We start from the raw sequence: 19,124 nt of genomic DNA on the forward strand, positions 1-19,124 counted from the left end.
ATGGCGGCTGCAGTCCAACGAGCACCAGCTAGCGAGCACAAGACCTCACTGCCTGTGTATTATCAAGTCCCCGAAACAAAACATGAACGTGAGTATGCATGGAGATGGCTTCAAATTCTGAGTCCTTCGCTCACACCTCGGCTTGCAGTGGAATGGGCAGACCTTGTAACTTTGGATCTTTCCAAGTTCGACCAACCGGGCGGCAAGGAGGCGTTATCCAAACAGCTATTTGATGCGATTCAAAATATTGGATTTTTTCTATATCGTCAATTTTGGACTCAGTCAAGAAGAGGTGGACCGTCAATTTGCCATCGGCAAGTCTGTCTTTGAGCTGCCAACGGAAGACAAGCTCAAGTACCGAGCTGACCTCGAGAATGGGGGTTACAACGGCTACAAACCGCTGGGTCTAAGGGTATGTTTGCTATGCTCAGAATGATTGACGTGTCACTCACAGGAGTGCCTCCAGGAAGTCCGTCCAGGAGTGTTTGACAACACCGAGATCTTCAACATCCCCAAGTTCATCCCAGCCTTTGAGCGTCCTCAGCCAAACGTGATCAACGAGAACAAGAAGGAGATCGAACACTTCGCTCGCCACATTCACAACAATATTGTGCAGAAACTTCTCACTCTCTTCGCAATCATATTGGAACTTCCGGAAGATTACTTCGCGGGCCGACACAGATACGACGACGCCCTGTCAGACTGCCACCTGCGATACATGAAGTATCACGCGCGCGATGATGAGACGAATGCAAAGCTCGAGAACGTCTGGGTCAAGGGCCACACTGACTTCGGAAGCCTGACCCTTCTGTTCCGACAACCCGTCGCAGCGTTGCAAGTTCGTGGGAACGATGGCGGTTGGAAGTGGTAAGTTTCCGGCCTATGCACTTCTTCGAAGACATAACTAATCTGATGCGACAGGGTCAAGCCGTATGATGGAAGCATCACGGTCAACGTGGCAGATGCTCTGGAGTTCCTCACAAATGGCTTCCTCAAGAGCAGCATCCACCGAGTCGTGGTGCCGCCTCCTGACCAAGCTGGTATTGATCGCTTGGGCGTTCTCTACTTTGTTCGTCCCGAGGATAGTCTTGAGCTGAGACCGGTGCAAAGTAAAGTCCTTGAGCGACTGGGATATGACTCGAATGCCAACTCGGAGTTGGCTGGTATCACCGCAGGGGAGTGGGTCAAGGCTAGAGTTCGGGCGGGCGTCAACAAGAACAAGCAAGCGAGAAGCGAGATCTCTGAGCAGGAGATTGTGAAAGGCGTCAAGGCCAAATATTACGACTAGCTAAAGGTTTGACTGTCGCAAAGGGTGTGAAGTGGAATCCTTATTGGTCATCGTTGAGGTACTTATCAAACACATCTGCGTAAAACTTTTGTCCGACATCCCGATGACTCCGAATCTTCGTCCGCAATTGATTCTCACCCCACGTGTCATACTTGCCTTTCAGGAAGGCCGAGTCGATCTCCCTTCCTTCATCGGACTCTAGTGATAGACCTCTGATCTCGGGCTTCTCGAAGTGCTCCTTCAACGTCCCTACTGCCTCTTCTTTTGTCAAGTCCCGCCTGACACCTTGGAAGAAGGGCACGCTGAACCTCTCTAAAGAGCCAGAAAGCACGCGATGCGTCGTTGCCTTGCAGACTCCATTCGTGACAACCTCGAAGGCCTGGCCAGTGTTCACGACGAACGACCCTGGTAAAACAGGCACGTCGATCCAGTCGCCGTTCTTGTTGAGCACCTGTAGACCCTTGATATGTGGCGGCGAAGCCTGCAGTAAGAAAGTCCACCACCCTGAAGAATCTTTGTGAGGCCCAACGCCTTGGCCTCCAGCCTCGCTCTCTGGTAACCCTGGGTAGTGAACCAGTTTCAGCCGATGCTGGTCCGATAGGAACGGCAGAAAGGTATCTGGTGGCAGCGAGAGCGCCTTTGCGACCAGGTGTAAGAATCTCTGGCCGAGCCCTGTCATCTCAGCAATGTAGGCCTCGATGATTGGGCGTAGCTCGGGGAAACCAGAAGGCCACTGCACTCATCAGCCAAGCTCAATCCTCATCGCAGCGATAACCTACCTGGTTAGGGCCCCTCAGTCTTTCTCGCAGAGGCACACCCTCCCTCCACACATTTTCCAACTCAGTCGCGAACTCGACCTGCTCTCTACGATCACTCTTCCCAGCAGTAGTCTCTGATCCATCCCCGCTGTATCCCAAGAAGTGCGGGGAATTCCTCAGCGCAATTTCATCCTTCACTTCGGCGGGCAGGCCGAACAATGTTGGCAGGGCTTCGACGACATTTGATATCGTTACTTCGGGAACGCCATGATTGATAACATACAAGAAGCCGACGTTGATGAGCGCATCCCGGAGTTGATCGAGAAGAATCGGCTCAGTCGCGGGGTCAGACGCGAGGGAAAGGTCTATGCGGGGTATCTCGGTGAAGGTGTGTGCTTGCGACATGGTCGTCTCATTTGAACGCTGTCATTAGATGTCATAAAGTTAGATCAATTTTTCCGGGACTAAGAGATGCATGGTCAAGATATCCCCGGCCACCCGCCCGTCCGAGCGGCGTGTCTGTCGAAGGGTCCGTTGCCGGCGCCGAACCCCGGCAGCGCGGGGTATGGCGCGACCTCGAAGGAAGCGCACGTCATCTGCGAAGCCAGAAGCAACCGGCGAATCAGCGCATTCTAGAGTTCGTCTGACAGCACGTAGTTCAATAGAAGCATCTGATGAACACCGTCCCATGTGAGGCTTACCGCACAAGGGCCGGCCGGTCGCGTCCGGCTCCGTGCGATCTTAAAGGCCTGGGCTACTACAGTGAAGCTTGGCTCTACAGTCGAGGGCTTTGAAGAGTTCAATTCCCCCCTTCATGCAAAAATGCTCCGCGTTAAGACGTGCGATGTGAGTGCCGAGTCATGCCACTGAAGCGTAATGACGACTGTGGGAGTTTGCATGAAGTGAAAATCTTCAAGCGAGTTGACGACAATAGGAACAAACCCCAAAAAGGATTGCGATGCTCAGAGGCGGATTCGAACCGCCGTCAACACGGTATCGCTGAGTGATGGAGACCACAACGTATCATCCTAACCAACTAGACGATCTGAGCCACTGGATCTCTCTGTGAGGGACCTGGCAGGGTGACCTGATTCCGAGTTTGTGATCCCTAGCGGGACCCACAGCGGATTCAATCCCCTGGAGCAGAGCTCGACCCGCCGTCTCGCTCAATGTGAGCTTGCCCAAGTCGAGATTCAGTAGTTGAGCAGTATGTTCCGACGGCAACTTGATGATGCAATGTAAAGACTCTTCGCCAAAGGCGTGGTATCTCATTTCACCTGCAAGAGGTGTGTACCCACCTTCGGTGCTGGATAGTGTTGCATCGCAGGTTTCCAGCGCGGTCTCCTAGCGGTGGAACAACCGAATCGTTTGTTCGATGTGTTCATGAACCGCAAGCACCCCGCATGTTGCTTTTGGTGAGACAGTTGCCAGCAATACTATTGTAAATTGCATAAATTCCGCTGATCTGTTGAGGCTCGTTGAAGAATCATAGAGGGAAAGCTCCCTCACTGTGCATCGTGTGACGTGATATGAAGCTCATGCGAGCTTTGAACCGTCCGCTGGCTTTTGGATGATCTGAAAGACAAGTTTCCATGTTTAGATAGCATGTGTTCGTCGTATCCAAGACGTCCTTCCAGGCATAGTCAGCTGGCGGCAAGCCTACCGGCGCCACGCTCATCCTCCAAGGCGGCTCCTCGGAGGTTTCGAATCGGCCAAGCCGATCCGCGAGCTTGATTCAACCACCATGTGTCATGGAAAGTGTTCCGTCGAGACCGCATCCAATCACAACTCACATAATCATTTATGCCTCACTCACAAGATTGCGATTTAATATCCAGGGACATGAGCTTCATGATGTCACCACCCTGGACCGTTCTACAAAAGAACCCTCACTCGATAAGATAACACCGCAAGCTAGGTTATGCCTAGCTGACGTGCCAGAACCTAATTTCCTGAACAGGCAGGTCGGGGTAGCGCTGCACTACCATGAAATGGCGGTTCACAATTTCGCGCGCAGAGGCCGTTCCTCGCGAAAACCCTGGAATACGGGGGACTTTTGTTCCCGCACCGTGTCTTCGATCGGCACTTCGCATGAGCTCTTGCGCCCGACGCTATCCGTACGCAAATTCACCTGCCCCAACTGCCCCGGACCAACCTCGCGCAATAAGCAAAGGGACCATGGCCCCCAATGCCGACATTGCCGATGCGGGGAAGTGTCCGGTAGACAAGCGAATAAACAGCGGTTCACCGTTGAGATCTCCACGTCCACAACGTGTGCCGTGATCCGGTCACCTACTGTTGTGACATCAACGCGAAAGATGGCGCGAGTCTTATCAACAGAGTGGATGATGATGATGATGGCGACGATAATGCTGCCTTTTGATTGCGACCTTGGAGGAGCCCGCTATATAAAGACCTAGCGCCAAGCCTGTTGGTTCTTGGCGCATCCATCGCGACCAACAACGGGATCATTGAAGCTACCATCGCCATGCATCTCAAGTTCGTCAGCGCACTGTTGGCGTTCGGGACACTGTCCCAGGCGACCTTCAACCAGGGCGCCCTCAATGCCTTCAACCGCGAGCACCCGCGACGACAGGGCCACACGCGCATCCCCTCTCCCGCGCAGCAGCCCGTCGAGAAGCGCGACACGTCCAAGTTCTTGACTGAGAAGTCCAAGAAGTTTGTCGTGAACGGCACCGCGATTCCGGACGTCAACTTTGATGTTGGAGAGTCCTATGCCGGCCTGCTGCCCATCTCTCAGGACCCCAATGAGGAGAGACAATTGTACTTTTGGTTCTTCCCGAGCACGAACCCCGATGCGGGCAAGGAAGTTCTTATATGGTGAGTTATGTCGCGTGAGATACGAAAAGAAGCTTCTGACATGAACCCTCAGGTTAAACGGCGGACCGGGATGCAGCTCCCTCAGCGGTCTGATTACCGAGAACGGCCCGTTTCTGTGGCAGGATGGCACCCTTGCGCCCACACCGAACTCCTACAGCTGGACCAACTTGTAAGACAGACCCACGATGCATCACATCCGCTCGTTAAGCTGACCTGCAACCCCAGGACCAACGTGATCTGGGTCGAACAGCCCGTCGGCGTCGGCTACAGCCAGGGCACGCCCAACATCACCAACGAAGTCGAGCTCGGCCTCCAGTTCATCGGCTTCTGGCGCAACTTCATCGACACGTTCAGCCTCGAGGGCGCCACGACCTACATCACCGGCGAGTCCTACGCCGGCTACTACGTGCCCTACATCGCCGACGCCTTCATCACCGCCGAGGATGACAAGTACTACAAGCTCGGCGGCGTCGCCATCAACGACCCCATCATCGGCGACGGCACCCTGCAGCAGCAGGCCGTAATCTACCCCTTCATCGAGTCCTGGCAGAACATCTTCAACCTCAACCAGACCTACATGAACGCCCTGCGCTGGACCCACGAGTACTGCAACTACTCGAGCTACCTCGACGAGTACGCCACCTTCCCGCCCAAGGGGCCCTGGCCCGTCCTGCCCGACCCGTACAGCGACCCCTCCGGCAACTACACGTGTGACATGTTTGACTGGGCTTACGAGGGTGCCCTCGACGCGAACCCGTGCTTCAACATCTACCACATCACCGACACGTGTCCCTTCACGTACTCCCAGCTTGGCATCGTGAACCAGGTACGTCATCCACTTACCCACCAGTTTGTCCAGCAAAGTTACTAACTATGGTCTTACAGGGTGACTACAGCCCCAAGGGCGCGCAGGTCTACTTCAACCGCACCGACGTCCAAGACGCAATCAACGCGCCCCATGTCGCGTGGTACCAGTGCACCCCCAAGAACGTCTTCGGCGGCGGCGACCCCAACTCGAACTCGAGCGACACCTCCCCTGCCGCCGCGCAAAACGAGGTCCTGCAGCGCGTCATCGAGCACACCAACAACACCATCATCGGCGTCGGCCGCCTCGACTACATCCTCCCGCCCAACGGCACGCTCTTCGCGCTCCAGAACACGACCTGGAACGGCCTCCAGGGCTTCCAGAAGTACCCGCAGGACCAGGAGTTCTACGTGCCCTTCCACCCCGAGTACAACGACGGCCGTCTGAGCGAGGCCGGCGTAGTGGGCGCGTTCGGCTACGAGAGAGGCCTGACGTACTACGAGGTCCAGCTGGCCGGCCACGAGTTGCCTGGGTACACGGCTGGGTCTGGGTACCGTGTGGTTGAGCTGTTGCTGGGCAGAATCAAGTCTCTGGGTACCGTTGAGGACTTCACTACCCAGAAGGGTGATTACCAAGGGAACGCGACGATTCCCAGCCTCTGAGCTGTTCAAAAGTAATGGCCTGTGATATACATTTCTATGTAGATATTAGTACCATATGTACGAAAGAGAGATACCTTTCAGAGCATGCTTGCGCGACCAGTCACCGACGAACAGAAACAAGTGATGCACAAGGTTTAGTATTATCAATACTAGTTCTAGGTATTAGTAGACTGCAGTCGTAATACTGCAAGAAAGAGCCATTGCCCTTTCAAGCTTTCGACACCTTGCACTGAGCCGTTGCAGCAACAGAAGGATCCGACTCCGAGGTGGCCTTTAGCGTCACCAAAGCTGCGTCGGCAGCATCTGCACTTGCACCAACCGACACAAACGCCGTCTTAGCTTCACCAAACTTGGCCGTGACCAAGGCGTTAGGAACCTCAACCCGCCAGCCAGCTCCCTTGACTTCGGCGCTCAACCTGTAGACATCCGATGCGAGGAACGCAGAAACATCCTCAGGGTGTTGTGCGTCATTCGGGTCTACCGCCACGTATGCGCCGCTGTTGCTAAGCTGGAAGGAACACGAGACGCCTTGGGTCGTGGCCGTGTTCTGTTCAAGAGCCGTCACCTGGCCCTCCTCAAGGGATATGTCGTGAACGCTAGCACCCCCCTCGCCGCCGATTGAACGGACTGCAACGGTGTAATATAGAACGCCGTCGTCGTTCCGGTGGCGGTCAATGATGTAAAAGTGAAGATCGTTGGCCTCGTCAATGAACTCGAACTCGCTGCCGGAGTCGGTGCCCGCGTGGAACAGCGCGTCCGCGAGCTGCCGGTAGTCGCCCATGGTGATCATCGCGATGGAGCCGTTGGGCCGGTGGAAGTCGACAAGCTCAATGTCTTCGGGGTGCGCGTCGATGACCCACTGGAAAGGCTGGTTATCTTCGTTCTTGGACTTGCTGATCAGGACGCCGGAGTCGGGCGTGAAGCTGTCCGATCCCATGCGGTCGACAACCTCGATGTCGTAGTTGTCCCAGCTTCCGCCGTCGCAGAGTGGCTCAGTTTGGATATCGCAGGCCGGCGACCGGTCAGAATCCATGATGATGCGGATTCCCATCAGGCCGTCAGCAGGATCCACGGATCGTGCTGTCAAATCTGCGACAGCGATTCCCGAGGTAGCCAGTGCCTCTCGAGACAGCCAGAGGATATCGGATCGTTCGATGAGTCCCAGTTGGAACTTGTCCCGGAGGGTGTGGAGCGAACCCATCGAAGAGCCTTGTAAGGCGGGGATCTGCCACCTAGTGTGAGGTCCGCCTGGGCCATTGAAGGAACCTCGAGACATCATGGACCAAATTCCAGTGTAGGCTCTGCGCAACGGGGTGCCGTATGGGTTGTTGTAGTTGTCGCCAATGTCGAGCAGGTGACTCAGCTCGTGAGCATAGACAGCCATGCCGGAGTTCTCGCCCTGAGTAGACGAGCCACCACCGGCGTTGGGCCACAGTGTGGAAGCCGCGGCCCAGGATGTCCAAGGAACGTAGCGAGTACGCGCCCAGTTTGGAAGAGATGTGTTACCAGTCTTGGGAGGACCGAATTCATCAGGAACATCCTCAGGCCCGTCGAACTTCATCTCACCGAACTCCTGCCATGTCGAAGACTCGTCTTGACCCGCAGAGAGAATGAAAACCAGCTCAAAAGCATCGGCCGTGTCGTTACCAACGTCGTTGCGCCAGGCTGACAGCGCATCCGTCCGGATGTTGAGGTTGCACGTCTCTCCCGTCGGACAGGCGCCAGGATTCATGTCATCAGACACACCATACTGATATCCGTTCGCAGGCAGCTGATATGCGCCAAAGGCAGTGAGATCGACACCGAAGCGCCCAGCCGAGTCCTCCATCCAGTATTCGTGGAGCGTGTGTCCCTGGTTGAGGTCATTCGGCGTGTTGAGCAGGTCGCGATAGAAAGTTGGAACCTTCTCCCGGGCAACGTCAGCGGCAGCGGGTTGCGGGTTGCTGAAGATGGTCGAATGCGCCGGCTGACTGATCGTGAAGTTGCGGTCCGGGTAGTCCACGACGACAAGCGCGATGTTGAAGTTGCGGTTCGAGCCCTTGCGAGCCGGGTTCGACCAGTCCGTGCCGGGCGGCTTCACCCAGTCGTCCCACGTCATGTTGTCGGGGTTCACCCAATTCTGGGGGTCAATTGGCTCGAACGGCGTGTATGGGCCGGATGAAGCCAAGGCCACAGGCCCGGCGAAGAAGGCCCCGACCGCGGCTGTGAGGACGGCCGAGAGGCCGCTGCGGCCGTCGTTGAGCTTCATCTCGTCGGTGATGAGGCGGAAATTGACGGGCGATGCGCGAACGATCCACCACCAAACACTGGCGCAGGTCAACAGAGAGAGGATGAAGACGCGAATGCGACGGAAACTGGATGACGAATAAGTATGTTTACTGCGGATGGACGCCAAGACAATACTGCGGACCTTCTTTCTCTGACCTCATGATGGTTCGTTCCCTGCTCCAACGTTATCTCCTTCTCCTTCCATGACCCCGGTTCCTGCATCTTGGTCGCACATGGCGGTTCACCAGGCGGGGAGGTGCGTGTTGAGTGCCAAGAGATGCTATCCTGCTCGCCGTCCTTGTGCGATGGCACCTGCTGCTTCAGGAAAGCATCCATGTCCACTTGGACGCGTCGATCGGCGTGCACATGGGGCTGCTTGCCAAGAGTGATCGGATGAGTCGGTTGCAACACCGGAAAAGACTCAACAAGAGATTTTGAGGAGAAGAACGTTGCTTTTATGTTTCTAAATCTCGGTTGAGGAAGTCAGTGATATGAAGGGAGCAGCCCTGGACGCATCGGAAGGGAGGCCCGGAGTCATGATAAGCCAATCGTTTCAGACTGTAGAACGGGTGGCTGGGGAAATGGGCCTGCCAAAGTGGGGTATTGCGAGAGTGGGTCCCGTCGGGTCCGAGTCCGACCCCGGTGCCGTTTCGGTCTCGCTTCGCCGCCTAGGTGTATTGTCTTCCGCCGGCCTACCACCTCCTCCTGGCTTGAGAGACACCTGTCGTGGCGATTCTAAGAATCTAATTGAGTTCATCAAGAAGAATGTATTGGTTTTATCAATCCATCACCCTTGTAATTAGCAGACTAGGACTTATACAAGCCACATTTTCACTCCGTCCTGAGCATCAAGCTCCCGATCAACACTAGCACCGCAAGCCAAACGAAAGTGAATCCAGTCGCGCAAACATACTTGCCGGAAAGCAACCGCCCCAAATCTCATCAACTGGTCAACCCCAACTCGCTTCACTAAGATCCCCACTCCTGAATAATGGATGTCGCCGTCATTCCCAGCGACGAATCTGTCGTCATCTTTCAGTTCGTCATCATCCAGTTCGTCTTCCTTTTCATCATCGTCTTCCGCGTCATCAGCATCTTCAGCATCGCCAATCTCGCCAATCTCGCATCCCAGCTCGTCGAACTTTACACCAGACGCCGCCAGAACAAGAAACTCGCACGAAATCTCGTTATGAGATGGTTGAATGTCCGGAAAAGCCTCAATCAGCGCATTACCCCGGATACCATCAATGGCAATCACCCAGCCTTCCTTTCCGGATATCGAAATCAGAGTGCCTCGAAAAATATGTCCCTGGACGGGGATCTTGTCAGATATCAGCTTCGACCTTTCATCTGGTCTCCATGTACTGGCCAGCTGAGCCTTTCGATACTTGTCACCGTTGTCCGGCCCTATAGCCATGTTCTCAAGCTTCTCGCTCAGAGGCACAGTCTCTTTCGGTAACCAACCACGGTATGGGTTCTCAAACTGGAAGCCGATGCTGCCCCCGACATGATCAGTCACCTTGTAGAACCGATGGCGTTCGCGAAATCTCGGTACAACTTGAATCGGTACGTCCAAATAAGTCCAGGACCAACTTGGAAAGGAGGTCTCCTCCTTCTGGGGTGTCTTCTGAGTCATAGTTGATGTTTCGTTTTGCTTCTCGTCTGTCTCCTCAGTCTGATAGTCCACCACTTTGGGACCACCAGCAACCCGCCATGCAAGCTGTTCTTCCAGGGAGCTCGACCACAACCCGTGGGCGTACTCCTGACATAGTATGTCTCGCGAGAGCTTCGCGATACCCCATAAAGCATTGGACTTGTCGGAGTGCTTGGTGAGGTTACAGGAGGTGTAGGTCCTAACCACGTTCTTCCATAGCTTCTCGAGAGAGCCTTCGGAGACTTTTACATGCGAGCGCACGGAAATGTCGGCCTCTTGCAGGCGTTGACGCCAGTATCGGTCTGTGGCAGCCTTTTCGTCGATGGAAAGCGGGAACCCTGCAGGAAGAGCTTCACACGCGGAGATGGCTGCACAGTCCCAGAACAGTTGGTCCCGGCCGAATTGGAGAAGGCGGGGAGAAAGCATTCGTTCTATTTACATCAGAAACCGCAAACAGCGAAACAAAGAATGAGGAAGGCAATACCTTGGAAAACCCAGCCACGGGTATAGAGAGGGCTTCCAAGGAGCTCTCTGTCCCACAGATCGGAGGAGACTATTCTCCAGCTGCGGTTGCTGAATCTGCGGGAGAAGCGTTCAGACACAAATTTGGTGGGCAGCACGTCGTTGGCGCGAACTCGGAATAGTCCGCCATGGCAGTCTTTCGAATCAGCAGCAGCGAGGTTGCAATAGGAATTCCGGTACACCTTGTGCATGAGCTTCGCCTCAGCCTCCCAATCGTCCGTATCGTTTTGGATGATACAAACAGAGTCAATCCAGATCTAACGTGTTCCGAGGTCCCGAGCGATTATAATAGCCTCGGAGAAGTTCTTATTGCTGCAGATAGCCTTTTTGGTAGTCTCGGAAAAAGGGTTTTCCCACGGGATCCTGGTCGATGTGAAGCTGGCTAAATTCTCTGCCGTGAGCTGAACAAACTCCGATCTGCCCCAGCAATGACTTAAAGTCATATAGCGTCTGTTATGGTCTTCGATCGTCTCTTCTTTAGTTTGGACTACGCGAATATGTGATGGTGACACAGCGCCGGGGACGCCAATGTCCAGAACGCGAGTCGGCATGAAGCTGCGGTCGGGATGGCGGGCCTTGCACTTCGGGTGATTATCCTTGCAGTCGTGTAGCCAAGTATTCATCTGTCTCCGAGACGCTTCCGAATCGGTTCTATCACCAAATGATTCCGCACTCGGAATGGGACCTAAGTCTAAAAGACGTCAGGATCTTGGCTTGATACGAAGAAGCCAAAACGCAAACCTTCTTCGGGTTACATATCAAAGCGTACTTCTGGAAGCCGGTCGCCCATATATGCTTCGTGGTCCAGACTAGATACCGGACGGAAAGTGATAGAGATGTAGCTCTTGGTCTCCCTGATTTGGGCAGTCTCACGCATGGCCCACCGATAGAATGGGTCAACACGAGGCTTCAATCTGAGGGCCTTGATAAACCCGCCTAGCTTTCGACAAAAAGTGCAGTTTGAGTCTGCGGCATCATTGAAGGTATCGGTGTTGATGTGATGATGGTCCCATGTCTTTTTTGACTCGAGGACGTTCTTCCGGCAGAGTTCGCAGATGGCCATCGTGCGTTAACGTCTGCTTTGATGCAAGACGTCGCCTGAGGTGTAATGGGGAGATGAGAAACTAAATAAAGATGACATACGAGGCTCTGGCTTGTTTCCTTAGAGGTGTCAGCAAGGAGTGTGCCCTGCAGGGGCCCGGAGTGGCCAGGGTGCTGAGGGGCCGAGGAGCCAACCCTGGCAGGCTACGAGAAGCAGGTATTTGTACATTAGATCAGACATGGTTTCAGGGGCGGGAGCCGCATTTCACATCCGTCGCTTACTCCTTTCTCACGATTAGAGTTATGGGCATTTTGGGTGACTGGATTATCTCTTTCTTCTAACCTGGTACATACATGACGGCGTGCAACCCTCGGCCTCCGCAGATTGCTGACCTGCTACCTACCGGACTCAACTAAGCGACCAAGACCAGAAGCATCGAACTGTATCCTTCGGAAATCAAGACCCTCTCGAGCCTGTATCAAAGCCTCATTGTAGTTCTCCTTCGCGTACATATGAAATGTTTTACAGTAAGCAACCATCGGATAGTCTGCGAAGGGCTTAACCACCACAAAACCGCGCGTAGCATGTAGCATTTCTCTGAGTCTTGGACCTAGCACATGAGCGTCTTCATCCTCTCCGTCGCTTTTGGGAAGCGCAGTCGTCGACATGACTGGTGCTGAATGCGTTCTGTTTGCTTCATGTCTAGCATTTGGTCGCTCTGCGTTGCGGAGAACCTCATCCAGGACCTCAAAACCCAGGCCACGTTGATCGAAGTCAAAGTTCGTTACTGCAGCAGTAACGCGGAGGCCTAGCGCACGCTGAGGTGGTGCCTGCTCTTCGATACGCTTCATACCGGCATCAAAGAAAGCTACGATATTGGCTGGTAAAACATCCGCCACCGTTGGGTTGATAACGTCTGCAGGATGTGCTCGATGAAGGTTTTCGAGGCGTAAACGGGCAAGACTGATGTTCAACTCGGCCTGTTCCACAATTCTCCCCGGGAGTTCCTTCAGTGCCTCGTGGTTTTGCGGTTCCGTAATCCGTTTGCCTAGCTCGGAATGTGGAGGCAGGCTTTGGACACCGCTGCCAAGGCCGAGGTCTCTGTGCTCTCTCTCCAGGTCCCAGTCAATGTATCGATTGAATTGATTATGGTAATAAAGATTCACCTCGACGTAGTCGAACGGTTGGACGAAGTTTGACGGATCACAGCTTGATGTTTGGGAAAGGTGTCAGCATTATTTCTTCCCAATATTTGTCAAAAAGCAGGCGAGATGAAAGTGCAGAATCGCCAAGTAGAGAACTTGCACGTAATGGTGTTAGTTGGGTATGGAATTGAGAGAAAGATGTCGAGGCAAAAGGAATGAGTTCCAAAACGACTCACCCAGAATTACACGGCTTCTTGCCATCTCTGCAAACTTGACACAGTACATGTGCATTCTTCGGCTCGATGCCTCTTTCCACACAACCCTTGCATTTCCAATACACAATGATCTCCGTTCCATTCTTTGGGCATGAGTCGCACTTGACTTTTGGTGGAAGTCTCCTGAGGCTAGGAACGCGTGATGTGAGGAAAACCTTCAAGCCGTGTGCTGCCATATCAGAGAGCTCCTTTTCAAGTAACAGGCTGGCGGTGGCGCTGCATCTGTCAACATCATCAATGACCAGAAAGGCTCGAGACAGCTGGTCAAGACGCAAGTAAATGGCCTCTCGCAAGAGCTGGGCTCGAAGTCTTTCGGAACTGTTTCCCCTCCTAGCATCAAGGTAATGTTGGTGCTTTGTCAAGTGGCTCTCGCTTGCATCTTTCTGTGTACGCCTGGCTTGTAATTGTCGAAATATGCTAAAAAGAAAGTTCTCTAGGAAGCCTCCAGCGGTAACATCGTCTCGCAGAAAAACGGCCATGACGGCATTCATCTCGCCACTGTAAATACGGCGGAGCGCTTTCGTCGCCATTGCTGACAGTGTTGTCTAGAAGTAACGAGAAAGATCGTTGTGATTAGCATAGAATACTCAGTGGAACAATGCGTGGCCGTCTCTAACGTAGGAGTAAAGAATCATGAGGAGATCTGAAGATCCCTGGCCTGACATTGCCGATTCAAGAATCATGGATGTAATTAGGGAGAGAAAGAAGTATCTCTTCTACCTTCCCAGAGCCCGGAGCCCCGAAAAACCATATCATCCAATTTTCGTTAGGATGGCTGTGCCAACACTGGAAGGTAGCACCGCTCGAGATTTCATTCTCAAGTGGCGGCCATGTATCCACGGTGGGTTCCTGCCATTCGCTCAATGCAAGGTGCATTTTTTGTTCATCTGTGGATGTGTCTCTCCCGGGTGAGCAGAGACTTTCCTCAATGTCGTTCATACCCGGGATGGTAGAGTTTGAAGAACGGGCGATACACGGGCTCCATGAAAGATTCAACAGAACGGCGGCGTCGAACATCAATATCCGGAATGAATCATCCGAGTTGAGATAGAAAGGGAACAGGGGACCAGCGCTTCGGAGGTCTGCAGAGAGAGCTGGGTGTCTCATGGGCGCGAAGATCCTTCCAATCAAAACTGCGAGCCAAACATAGCCTGCACGGAGGATGTAAGCAGTGTGGATTCACACAACAAGAGCCCTAGAGGCAAGGGTCTTCGGCTTTCGTGACACCACACTCGACGGTTAGGTGCAGGTCACACATGTAGGCAGCAAGCAGCCTGATTCGGCTGATTGCTTGTCTATGCTCATCCAGATGAATCATGGGTGGCTGTTACGACGCGCTGCTTCCGGAAAGGCGGTGGTCAAGCCATGCACCTACAAGGGCCTGCGCCTTGCAGCACCTTCCACTCATCGGGTGCCCACGTAGTTGGTCTTTCCACCCAGGACTGAGTGCATCAGCAGGTGATTTCATTCTTTATGTTCTATATCAACTTCTACGCTACAACGCAGAGATTCTGTATTTACTCCAGACTTCAGAGAAACCCGGGAGTTTTCACAATAAAGCCATGAGAACACTACGTAGTCTCAAACTGCTTGTTCTGCCACTCTCAAATGATCAGGCTGGGCCAGTCTTTTGCCGGCCCTCGTGTCTGACCGACTCTAATTTCTGGGCATCATGCAGGTCATGTGTGGTAGTTCCACTTAAAAAAGAAGATGTCTTGTTGGGTAAGTGAGTCGGCGGCCGCCAGCCTTACGCAACTTTGACTGCCAAGCCGGAGCATACCCATACCCCTGAAATATTGTAAGCGCGGTGCTTTTTTCCCCCGGTAGATGCCATACACAGGCGGGCCTGGATTTGATGATGAATGAAGGATGTCAGTGTGCTTGGTTCTGTGAGGGGCTTCTTTTTTACCAAGGTACTAGACGTTACGGTCCATCCAGCTGTGAGAATTTGCGTGGTAGGATTCTGAGCTGGGATAATGTTGCAATAGAACTGGAACATCCAGGGCCAAATGACAGGCCTCGGAGGGTCACGTCCTACCAGGGCCTAATTTCGAGAAGTACCAAGCAACAACTGCGCTGAAGATGAACGGGAAGCGTACCCGGAACCCAGAGTCAGCAACAAACGCTGTCTCTGATCAGGCTGCGACAGTCAACTGAATAGACATGAAAAAGTAACATTGTCCACCACTTGGAATTGAGGTTTGTGGGAGACCTTGTGGTACAGTTCCTTTTCAACCCAGTCAGTCTTTCGTTTGGTTACGTAGAGCTCTCGACACAAATGATGCTTCTCCAATATTTCACAGTGCTACTGAGCACATGCTGCGGCCTTGCTCTCGCACGACCGTCTGTCCGCTCGCCAAGAGAGCTTCCACGTCGTCAAGAGGCCCCCGTCGACGAGGTCGAGCACTTGTCAGTATGCGGAGTCATCATTGACGAAGTCAACCAAGGTGAGACCAACTTAAGTATTCAGGGTATGTATTGAACGAGGAGAGCTGACACCAACAGAATTCAACGCCTTTTATGCGATCGATGCATACGACTGCCTGATCAGCGTTCCATTCCATCAGGCCCCAGCGCTCCGTTTTATCGAATACTACAACACGACGATGCAGTTCCAAAGCACTCTGGCGCACTTGAAGAACCCACCTCCGGGATACCAGCAGCCCGCCTTCGACTTTATGGGTGGCCTTGAAGAGCTCAAGCGTAACGTCACAGCGGGGTACTTCATAAGACAGTACGACTTTGAAGTTGCTCTGCAATACCTGGTTTATGCTGTGAATGATGCCTATGTCGACCTGTACGCGGGTATTTTATCTGTGTTCTCATTCGCAAGCCTGGTTTCTCTGGTTTCGGCATTGGTTGATGGGAAAGAGACGCCCAAAATATATTTTGCAGGTATGCAGGATCTCGCATGTAGGGATATGGACCTTGGCGGGCTTGCTAACCTCTGACGCGCAGATGACATCCTCAATCGCCAGGAGAACAATCTCGAGACCCCGATATCCGCTATATCGCACATCAATGACGAGCCAGTCGCTGAGTATCTGGCAAGATTTGGGTCGCTGCAGTCAGTTGGCATGCTCGAACCCCACGCCGACTGGAACGAACTTATGGATAGCCCTGTCGAAGACATTCAGGGGATATTCAGCATCTTCGCCGGCGCAAGCACTTTCTTTCCGGGCGAAACCATCACCTTTTCGTTCGAGGACACAAGCTTGGAAAAGGTGGAGTTATATTGGCTTGCGTCTACAACATCGCAGAGTTTACAGGCCCTTTGGAGACTCCAGGCGACTTCTACAACTTCTTCGTCCTCGGTCTGCTGCCTGCTTCATACTACAATGTTTCGCTCCCGGAAGTTTTCGGGGGCTCATCTGGTACAGAAGACGTGATCGCGGATGGTGCAACGGACGATGCCCCAGCGGATGGTGCAGCCGAAGACGGAGCGTCAGGCAGTAGCTGGTATGAGGCGAGCTTTCATGCCTTTCCAGCAAATCCAGATGTTGCCCAGAAGGATCTCGGTCTTTACGAAGGCGGGATTCTTACCGGATACTTCTATGAAGACATGTCTACAGGTGTACTGAGTATACCCCACTTCAACCAGTATGGGCTCGAGGTGGAGAGCTTTGCCCAGTCGCTTGCAAAGTTCATTACTGGAGCAAAGGAAAGAAAACTGTCGCATATTATCATCGACCTTCAGAAGAATGTTGGCGGGTCGACAGGTATTGCGCTTCTGCTCTTTCGCGAATTCTTTCCTGGTGTCGATCCTTTCGCAGGTAGCCAGCGACGCAGCCATGAGCTCGGCAATACGTTAGGTTCGGCCACGACGCGATACTGGCAAAGCCTCGCAGCCAATACCGATGAGAGGTCGGAGCTTGTGGCAAACGAGTGGGTGGTTGCGACGCGGATCAATGACGAGACTGAAAATAATTTCACTTCATGGGAGGAGTATGAGGGGCCCAGACGACAGGTTGATGACGATTTTTCACTCGTGGTAGGTCATGCGCATTTTCTACTGAAGTTTCTGCGCTGACTATTGCACCTTTCAGGAGCGATACGACCTGAAGAATCCAAGCTTTCATATTGCCGCATTTGACGGGTGGCTCCTCGATCGGTATCTGAACGACAATGATGAAAACACTAGAGTGATGTGGAAGCCTGAAAGCGTAGTCATCGTAAGTGCAGGCCAAGATTTCCAGAATACAACGGCACCGTCTAAAATCATGCGATGCGCAGCTCACCGACGGGACTTGTTCCTCAGCCTGTGCCTTGTTTCTTGAGCTGGCAAATAACCAAGCCGGCGCCCGCACCGTCGTCGTAGGAGGTGCTCCGACGTCTGGTCCAATGCAAGCAGCCAGTGGAAGCCGCGGCGCACGCGTTTATACTGGCAGCTTACTCGATGATGAAATGAGCTGGATCGCGCAAAGGACGAAGCTGTCCAGCCCCTGCTTCCTCCCAATAGGAACGACACACGCATCTTTATTGATCACGTTTCATTCAACCTTCGTGATCAGCTGCGCAAAGACGACACCTCTATGCCCCTCCAGTTTCGCTACGACCCAGCCGACTGCAGGCTGTATTTTACTCTCGACAATGTTTACAACATGACCGCTCTCTGGCATGACTTTTTCCGCGCTGCATTTGAGGACTCGAGTATCTGTGTGGAGGGCTCGACGGAGTACGCTTTGCAAGGTGGCAGAGACAAGCTCCCGCCAGACTCGTCTGCAGTTGCGGCCCCAGCCCCAGGGCCTGGAGTAACCTTCACTGTCGATCACGATCCATCCACCGACAACGGCCTCCCAGCTGGCGAGGTTCTAGCCAAGCACAGCCCTAGAAGCCCAGACACTTGGGGACCATGCCCAGCGGGAACAAGCACATGCTCATCAGACGGCCGACGTTGCCGAACCATCAGATATACTTGCGATGAGGGAGTGTTTGACGAGACAGCTTGCGCCCCGTCCTGTCAAGTCCAGCCTGGCAAGCCTTGTATCGCTTTCAAGGCTGATAACATTGAGAATTCATCCCAGTCATCGTCAAAGCTGAAGAGAGCTGCGGTCGCTCAAAAGAATCACATGACTCCTCGTCCATCAGATCATCTGAAAGGCTCCAAAGCGCCTGCCAAAAACCGCATCCCCAAGACTGGATACAAGAGGCCCAAGCATAACGAACCGAACTTGTGCTCTGGTAGGACCCAATTTCCCGGCGTCGGTCGAAAGAAAGTGGGGGTGTGGCCTCCACGGACGGGGTCTTCTTGATGAAATGACTTGCCAGGGAACTGGACGTGTAGACCGTAGGTCGACTACAATGTATCAGGGGAGGGAGGACGGCGGTGGTCACAAAATGCACTGATGATCAGTTTTGATCTCACTGAGCTCATAATTCATGATCGTTAGTCGACAGTGTCGAGATACAAGAAGCTAGTAATGAAACACGTCGCTGATCACAGGGTACATATCTATTACCCTGATTCAAGGTGCTCAATGTATTGACGCGTTGTTCCCGTAGCTTAGAGGCGTATTAAAGTGCTCACAGCGCCCACGCCCCTTCCAATTCTAGCGAGAACGATTTTCTGTGCCATAGCTCGTGTGATCCTGCCCTCAAGCCAAGCTACTGCTTCTTCCAGGTCTTGCTGGTGTTGCGGCCAGCACTAGCCGGCCAGTCGGTTCCCTCATATTGTCTGCCTCTGAACCGTCGGCCGAACCAGGGCCACGCAGATGCGCCAGCTCAACCTCCTCTTGGCATCTCGCATCTTCTTTGATGCGTACTTCAATGTTCCCAGCAGAACCCTTTGGTATCTTTGCTCTCAGACGTTGGGAAACCTTTTGCATCGACTCCACGGAGTTGAGTGATTCAAAACCAACATCTAC

At 53.4% G+C, this 19,124-nt stretch overlaps 7 protein-coding genes across 7 annotated transcripts; 3 read left to right on the top strand and 4 right to left on the bottom strand.

Moving 5' to 3' along the window:
• Positions 1-1,288, top strand: CGCA056_v001764 (UPF0676 protein; the record flags this gene model as incomplete). Its single annotated transcript, XM_037317024.1, has 5 exons — positions 1-88; positions 149-212; positions 283-412; positions 467-867; positions 922-1,288. 5 exons carry the CDS (start codon positions 1-3, stop codon positions 1,286-1,288), a joined length of 1,050 nt encoding a protein of 349 aa, XP_037186192.1.
• Positions 1,289-1,328: 40 nt separating this feature from the next.
• Positions 1,329-2,451, bottom strand: CGCA056_v001765 (putative 2-oxoglutarate-dependent dioxygenase; the record flags this gene model as incomplete). The annotated part of the gene is made up of 2 exons (XM_037317025.1): positions 1,329-2,021; positions 2,068-2,451. The coding sequence occupies 2 exons, from the start codon at positions 2,449-2,451 to the stop codon at positions 1,329-1,331; spliced, it is 1,077 nt and encodes a 358-aa protein (XP_037186191.1).
• Positions 2,452-4,534: 2,083 nt separating this feature from the next.
• CGCA056_v001766 (putative serine carboxypeptidase) lies at positions 4,535-6,354 on the top strand (the record flags this gene model as incomplete). The annotated part of the gene is made up of 4 exons (XM_037317026.1): positions 4,535-4,887; positions 4,940-5,056; positions 5,113-5,713; positions 5,773-6,354. 4 exons carry the CDS (start codon positions 4,535-4,537, stop codon positions 6,352-6,354), a joined length of 1,653 nt encoding a protein of 550 aa, XP_037186194.1.
• Positions 6,355-6,562: 208 nt separating this feature from the next.
• Positions 6,563-8,844, bottom strand: CGCA056_v001767 (putative secreted metallopeptidase; the record flags this gene model as incomplete). Its single annotated transcript, XM_037317027.1, has 2 exons — positions 6,563-8,708; positions 8,765-8,844. 2 exons carry the CDS (start codon positions 8,842-8,844, stop codon positions 6,563-6,565), a joined length of 2,226 nt encoding a protein of 741 aa, XP_037186193.1.
• Positions 8,845-9,482: 638 nt separating this feature from the next.
• CGCA056_v001768 (uncharacterized protein) lies at positions 9,483-11,861 on the bottom strand (the record flags this gene model as incomplete). The annotated part of the gene is made up of 4 exons (XM_037317028.1): positions 9,483-9,488; positions 9,536-10,707; positions 10,761-11,055; positions 11,568-11,861. 4 exons carry the CDS (start codon positions 11,859-11,861, stop codon positions 9,483-9,485), a joined length of 1,767 nt encoding a protein of 588 aa, XP_037186200.1.
• Positions 11,862-12,235: 374 nt separating this feature from the next.
• On the bottom strand, positions 12,236-13,790 carry CGCA056_v001769 (uncharacterized protein; the record flags this gene model as incomplete). Its single annotated transcript, XM_037317029.1, has 2 exons — positions 12,236-13,049; positions 13,222-13,790. The coding sequence occupies 2 exons, from the start codon at positions 13,788-13,790 to the stop codon at positions 12,236-12,238; spliced, it is 1,383 nt and encodes a 460-aa protein (XP_037186199.1).
• A 1,751-nt stretch (positions 13,791-15,541) lies between these two features.
• Positions 15,542-18,512, top strand: CGCA056_v001770 (uncharacterized protein; the record flags this gene model as incomplete). Its single annotated transcript, XM_037317030.1, has 6 exons — positions 15,542-15,707; positions 15,766-16,155; positions 16,219-16,484; positions 16,541-17,251; positions 17,307-17,432; positions 17,670-18,512. The coding sequence occupies 6 exons, from the start codon at positions 15,542-15,544 to the stop codon at positions 18,510-18,512; spliced, it is 2,502 nt and encodes an 833-aa protein (XP_037185212.1).
• Positions 18,513-19,124: the final 612 nt, after the last annotated feature.

Source organism: Colletotrichum aenigma, assembly GCF_013390185.1.
Source record: "Colletotrichum aenigma strain Cg56 chromosome Unknown KSG_Cg56_contig01, whole genome shotgun sequence".
NCBI classification, from domain to species: domain Eukaryota; kingdom Fungi; phylum Ascomycota; class Sordariomycetes; order Glomerellales; family Glomerellaceae; genus Colletotrichum; species Colletotrichum aenigma.